The following is a 6,724-nucleotide window of genomic DNA, read 5'->3' as shown; positions in this document are numbered from 1 at the left end:
GCGCAGTATGCAGCGGGGTAGTAACTGCTTTAAGCGCTCCCAGGATACATGAAAGCACTTGTGTGCGCATGTACGCGTGCATGCGTGTGTGTCGCAGTGTTCAAGCATGATAAACAACCATATATAGTTACACGTACGACCAGGGTACACAATCTGGATACTGATTTTGTGTCGATTATATAATAATGTACAAATGCAACGGGGACAACTAAATTATATAAATTAAATATTGACACTAATAAATTAATTACATGGCATTTTTGGCCCTATTTTATAACTGTTTGAAATAATTTCAAAATTATTTGAGATTCTCATCCAAATATGTTTAATGAGCCTCACTGAGCTAAAAGCTAATCGCGACTTTTATACAGTTCACGGTTTTATCTACGGATTTCTTGGAAGATACCGGATATTTTCTCCATTGAAGCTGTATCACGTTCCTCAGGGAATGCGCTGATAAACAGGTCTCACTTGTATCTCCTAGCTAGTCGCGCTGCTCCGACCAGATCGCACCGCAATCGATACATCAATCCCAATTAACTTGCGTCTCGCTTTCCGCGAACCAATAATATAGTCTAAAATTTTTCGTTTCATAAAGTTGCGCGTTTTTCAGACCCATGCGCTATCGCTTTATTCTTACCATGGTTATACATAGATATGGTGTATTTGTAAATGCAGTAAAAAGCACGGACTACCAAAACAGACTCAAAATTTTAAGGAAGCGTTCTTCGATCATTTTGACGTCGAGTCTCCACTTCTTTCTGTAATCTCTTAATTCTCTTAGATCCAGATATTAAAACCCTCTGATTTTCAATCGCTTCTAAAGAATCGCTAACGTCCTGACACTATACGAGTCTCGACAGAAATTATTCCCTTAAATTACCGAATACTTTTCGACACCCTGTATACAAGCGTCTTTTTTTCTCTCTCTTTCTCTCACGTTCCAGGTAAGTCGCGATCGATCGGTAAGACCGCGTCAACGGATGAATGGCGAGAGAGTAATCGCGAGTTGTTGCGAGAATGAGGAACGCGGCGGCCTCCAGAACGTAGGAGAGGTCTTCGCTCGTTACGCAAATACGCCGATCCACGAGGACTGAGGAGACGAGGAGACGACGAGGTGGAGGAAGCGGGAGGGCGAGGCGGAGGGTGTCGGCCTTGGCGAAAAGAGCCAGACCTCGCCGGCTGTTCGATGACCTAGAGGCAAGGTGGGCGGGAACGTAGCGGACAGGTAATCTGATAATATCGTTCATTACACACCTAAATCGCGAATTAGCGTAGCCCTCCTGAGAGGGGAAGGGGTGGGGAGATTTGCCAAAGTGGTATCGAGGCCGTATATCAAAGACAATACATCCAACGTACATCCCTAACGAGGGGCCACTTTACGCTCGCTCGTTACCAACATCTAGATTCGTTATCTTAACGCGAGAAAAACAACTGCGCCATTCGCGGCGCAGCTGGATGGCAAAAATTAATAAAACGATAGACAGCGGCGGAGTATCGATTGCCAAACTATCAATGCGAGAACGTAATTACGTAATATCATCCGCTTCTAGTAACGAGTTGTTTTTCCAAGCTAAGGAGCTCGTTGCGAGATATAGATTTATAGATTTGTATATAAAATATATATGTATCTGTATCTTAGAAATAAAGGATCGTATGTCCATTTTTGAACATTTCGAGAAAACAAGGTTTAAAGTTTTAAATAGAAAAACGATATATTTTTACAGATATAAAATAAAAGTAGCAACTTGATTTATTAAGGTTTTAATAAAGTAATTTAACCGACACGTTTAATAGTGCAACTGCCAATAGCCTGTACCTGGTTTAAAAATTAAACACTATAAAAATTTTCAATACAACTTTTTCTAAATATTGTTTGTATCTATCTGGTTTAAATGTTTATATCTGGTTTATATCTATTGTTTATATCTGGTTTAAAAATTAGACACTATACAAATTTTCAATACGACTTTTTCTAAATATTGTTTGTATCTTAGGAGTAAACATAAGACGCTTTACCATTATACAATTTAAGTTCCTGTTGTATTAAGAAATGTAAAAAATAATTTTTTGACAAAAAAAACTGGAGATACGATCCTTTACCTTTAAGGTACAGATATATATAGAATGTAATTTTATGAAGAGAGAAAGGCTTCGTCGTTCACCCTTCGCTTACAGAATTTATTCAATTAACAAATATCTCCTTCTAGAAATGAGATAATCTTTTTTCATATAATCGGAGTACCCAGTCGCAAAAATTGAGACATCTTTATCTTATCTCCTCCGCGTGACTTTCAAAATAGATCCAGGTGTTTTAAAAATTAACGCAGAATAAACGGCGCGCCTTTCTCGGGCCAGAAGCGTTAGCGAGTTACGTGCGAACAGATGCGTCCGCGACACATATAGATCGCCTGTCTCGTGGATCACCTCAGCTTCGCGCGTTTATCTATCCGTTTATCTCTCGCGAGAGAGAGAGAAAAAGAGAGAGAAACGGAGGCACGCACGAAGCGCGAGGGTGGGCAACCTTTCAAAGGCGACTCTCGCCGCCAAAAATGAAATCCTCCTCTAAATCTCCGCGAATCCTGCTGCCCGCCGTTGCGCGTGATGCCCTCGGCTGCACAATTCCTCGTTCGCGTTATCAATCTCGCGTCTCTCGTCGATAAGGAGATGAACCGCTTCTCCTCCTCTCGCGGCGCCGCGCAATTAGCGCCGCTGCCCACCTTGCGCTGAAACCGCCAAGGGACATTTTTAAACCGCGCCGAAAGACCATTACGACATCGCGAATAATAACTCTTACGGACCTGTTCTGTAAATAAGGGTTAAAAGAATCTCGGGAGGGAGAGAGAAAGACGGACGGAGCGAGAGAGAGAGGGAGATGGATAGAGATAGGGAAAAAAAAGCGATCGATGCGAGTGCTCGGGTGAGCGAGCGAGCTCCGGCGTCTCCCTCCCGCCCCCTCCCCCCTCATCATCACCTTCTAATCGTCCCCGCTTATCGTCCGGCCGATAACCATCCGGAGCCACGCAGTGGCACCCCCGCGACGTATCATTTCCTCGAGTTGGCCCGGCAACGTGCGAGGAATTTCGTCGCCGGTCGCGAAAGCAACATGGCGGCCGCGAGGAACGAGACGACTGGCACTCCTCGCTCTCTCCCCCTCTCACTCTCTCTCTCTCTTCCTCGTACGGCGTCTCGTGCGTCATCGGTGCGGCAAGCGGCCGCCTTCAGGCCGTCGATCGCGGCGACGTAGCCAAGAGAGGGAGAGAGAGAGGGAGCGAGGAGCGAGAGAGAAAGAGATAGAAGGAGATGGAAAGAACGAACGAATCCGCCGCTCATATCTCGCTAAAATGACCATCTCGCCGGGCACAACCTCCCCTCAGAGATTCGACTCGATCTCGCCGATTTTCTCCACGGAGGCGAGAAACGTGCGGAGCGATCACCGGCGGCGAGATTCCGAGCGGCGCGGGCCGCCCCGACGACGACGACGTCGGGACTCGGGCGGCATGGCTACGGGGTCCACACGGGCCACGGGCCGCGTTGCGGCGCACGTCGCGCGATCCGCCGCGAGGCCGCGGCAGATCGCGATCCCGGACGCGATCCGCGACGGTCGCGGGTGGCGAACGGCAGCGTGACGGGACGGACTCACCTTCGGAGTGCTGTAAGCGGCCTGGGAAATCGGGCTCTCGACGTGTTCAACAGCTACCGTTCACTACGCTCTCGCTGAATGCACTGGCGCGACCAGCGGAAACCGCCATCTTGCCGGGCGCTCGCGCGCCCGCTTCCGCCGCGCCGCGGCGCGACGATTCGAATCGCTCGTTCGCTCGTTCCTGAAACGCGTTCCTGCAAAAAAGCACTTAAAGTTGGGCAAAGATTAATGACATTCGTCATTTTATGCCTAGCGTTAATTTCAGCCCGACGGGACTCGAATATTGCCGTATAAATATAAACAAATTGAGATTTAATCGAATTGTATTTTATATTTCAAGTCTTGTCTTCATCTTACCCTCGAAATTTTGAAAAATTGGGTTTAAAGATTATATTTAAAAAATTGTTAAATAATTGTTAATAAATGTCTTTTTTTTTATTAGTAAAAAAGAAATAAATTATTCTGAGGGAAGATAAAAAATAATTTTCTTTATAAAAATGTAGATTAGAAACAATGTTTTTTAGTATCTAAAATAATATAAAATTTCACATGATATTTTCGAAAGATTTTCTCTTTTGAACAGTCAAATTACGGGAGAAATTCACTGCGATTTATTCCAAATCGTTACGTGTGGCGTCCTCTGTATAATTTCTGAACTTACATCGCATGTGAGATGTGAGGTGAGGGGATGGGATGTGGGATGATGGGATGTGAGCGTGAGCACATGGTAGCGCATGGACGTCAAGCGTGAATTTTGATCAATAATAATTTTGTTGTACTTTCTTAATCCGTGAAGGAATCCAGTTTCAAAGATGCCAAAATCGAAGAGAGACAAGAAAAGTAATTTCCCAAAAATTTCTCGTATATTTTTCACGTATTTCCGTACGAAGTGTTCTTTAGAAGCGGTTAGCCTGATTGCAACTAACCTCCAAAGCGAGTTTTAAATAATTTAATTTCACGGTTTAACATTTTATCGCATATTTTTATCGTAATAAATTAACAATTTTGAAAACTGTTATTTTTTACGTCTTTGTTTTAAAAGGAATATATATGTGTAACATAAATATATGATATATATATTAAAATATTTTTATTACAGTTTCTCTCACTAAAACCGATAGAAAGGGTTTAGTATTGAAGCAGCGGATCATGGAAGACGTTAAGAAATGTGTGGACGAATACAGACATATATTTCTAATCTCTGTTCAAAATACACGCAACACCAAGCTTCTTGAGCTACGTGCCGAATGGAAAGACAGTAAACTTTTCTTTGGAAAACTCAGAATAATTGCGCTAGGCCTAGGGAAATCAAAGGAAACCGAGATTGCGGAAGGCATACATAAATTGGCTAACGCAATGAAGAATCACTCGATGAATGGCCAGTGTGGTCTGTTATTCACTAACAGACCAAAGAAACAGGTAGGTAATATATAAAGACTTAAATAATATTATTAATAAATTAACTGAATTTGAAGCAAGAATTTGGTAAACAGGTTTTCATATTTATACAAATATATCTTGAAATTTCCCCCAAAAAAAGGAAAAAAAAAAAAAAAAAAGGTTCCTTATGCTTATCGTTAACGATACATTTGCACAGGTAATAGAATGGGCAGAGGAATACGAAGAACTGGAGTATGCCCGTTCTGGATTTGTAACACCTGAAACAGTGGAGTTACCTGAAGGACCTCTGCCACAGTTCCAGCATAGCATGGAACCACAGTTGAGACAGTTGGGTATGCCTACGTCGCTGCAAAAAGGAGTTATTACTTTGATTAAACCGTTCAAAGTTTGTCAGATGGGTGACACCCTGACACCGGAACAGGCACAAATTTTGGTGCATATTTTTTTTTTTTCTTGACACAAGATGCGTTGAAACATTGAAGCTATTAATTTCAATATATTTTGTAGAAATTATTGGATAAACCGCTAGCAGTTTTCAAGCTGATACTTTTGGGAGTGTATACGAAAAAACATGGTTTTAAGAAACTTACAGTAACAGATGACACAAATGAGAATGAAGATGAAGATAAAGAAGAAATGGACGTGGAAAACAATGATACATGAAATTTATATATATTGTAGTGTTAGAATAAAATGAATATGTATATATGATTTTATACAAAAATATATTTCCTTATTTTTAATTATTTCCCTAATCACTTTGTTTAAATTTAAAGAACTTCAACAGCAAACATTTTTATGTGTCATGAAATTGTATTTAAATGCTTAAGATATGTAACAAACGAATACTGAATAATTGGTAATTTAAACGTGTCAAAATTTTTAGTGTTTTAAGTAATTTCATGAAATATTTAAATAAAAATTCATATTAATCAATTAAAATATGCAACCAATTGTTTTAACCGCATTTTGGACGATTTGTATATTATGGGTGAGTGAAATTTGACGTATCTGTGAAATTCTTGTCTGAATTTTTATCACATGTACTGAATTTTTATCGCGCATTTTTCTATACATAATAATTTCATTCGTCATGTTTCAAACAATATTTTTAGGCCATATATCATTGGTACTGGTCGCCAAACAAAGCCGATAACAATACGCCCAAAGTAGTTTTCGATTTCGATTCTATTAAGAGGCACAGTACATCGTCTATTGAATCCGTAGAGCATTCAGATAATGAAGGTACTAGAAGAAAAAATATACAAAGATTAAAAATACGTGAGGTACATAACTGTTGAAATTATTGAAATACTTGCGTGTAAGAGATCCTGGATGCACAGCGTGATTAACGATCTATGAAACATATTATGATAAATATGCGATATAAGATGTTAAATATTTCAGATTAAAACTTGTTGGCCGAGTGAAACGTCAATAAAAAGAAGATTCTACAAGTCGTTCTAATATATACATATTATGTTTCACGTACAAAAACATTTATGGCAGCAGTATAAAAAATGATTAATAAGACATTGTTTGTAATATGAACATAAAATATCTTGGTTCCTACATGATAAAATATATCGTTATGTGATCAATTCAAGAATTCTTATTGATATTTTTACAAAGTAATCATAATTGTGATTGTGACGAAGTAGTCATTTTCATAATTTTTAT

At 40.2% G+C, this 6,724-nt stretch overlaps 1 protein-coding gene across 1 annotated transcript; it reads left to right on the top strand.

Moving 5' to 3' along the window:
• Nucleotides 1-4,359: 4,359 nt before the first annotated feature.
• On the top strand, nucleotides 4,360-5,762 carry LOC112453115 (mRNA turnover protein 4 homolog). Its single transcript, XM_025013675.1, has 4 exons — nucleotides 4,360-4,483; nucleotides 4,743-5,062; nucleotides 5,241-5,477; nucleotides 5,552-5,762. Exons 1-4 carry the CDS (start codon nucleotides 4,456-4,458, stop codon nucleotides 5,705-5,707), a joined length of 741 nt encoding a protein of 246 aa, XP_024869443.1. The 5' UTR covers nucleotides 4,360-4,455; the 3' UTR covers nucleotides 5,708-5,762.
• The last annotated feature ends 962 nt before the right edge of the window (nucleotides 5,763-6,724 follow it).

This window comes from Temnothorax curvispinosus, unplaced genomic scaffold (genome assembly GCF_003070985.1).
Source record: "Temnothorax curvispinosus isolate PA1 unplaced genomic scaffold, ASM307098v1 QBEX01004051.1, whole genome shotgun sequence".
In the NCBI taxonomy this organism is placed as follows: Eukaryota; Metazoa; Arthropoda; class Insecta; order Hymenoptera; family Formicidae; genus Temnothorax; species Temnothorax curvispinosus.
The sequence above is the reverse complement of the archived record's forward strand: the minus strand, read 5'-3'. Positions and strand labels throughout refer to the sequence as shown.

Bases quoted from the DNA above. Each gene is read 5' to 3' on its own strand.
- LOC112453115 (XM_025013675.1), top strand. From the start codon at position 4,456: ATGCCAAAATCGAAGAGAGACAAGAAAA. The intron at 5,063-5,240 runs GTAGGTAATATA...ACATTTGCACAG, and splicing joins CTAACAGACCAAAGAAACAG to GTAATAGAATGGGCAGAGGA. The intron at 5,478-5,551 runs GTGCATATTTTT...TATATTTTGTAG, and splicing joins CGGAACAGGCACAAATTTTG to AAATTATTGGATAAACCGCT.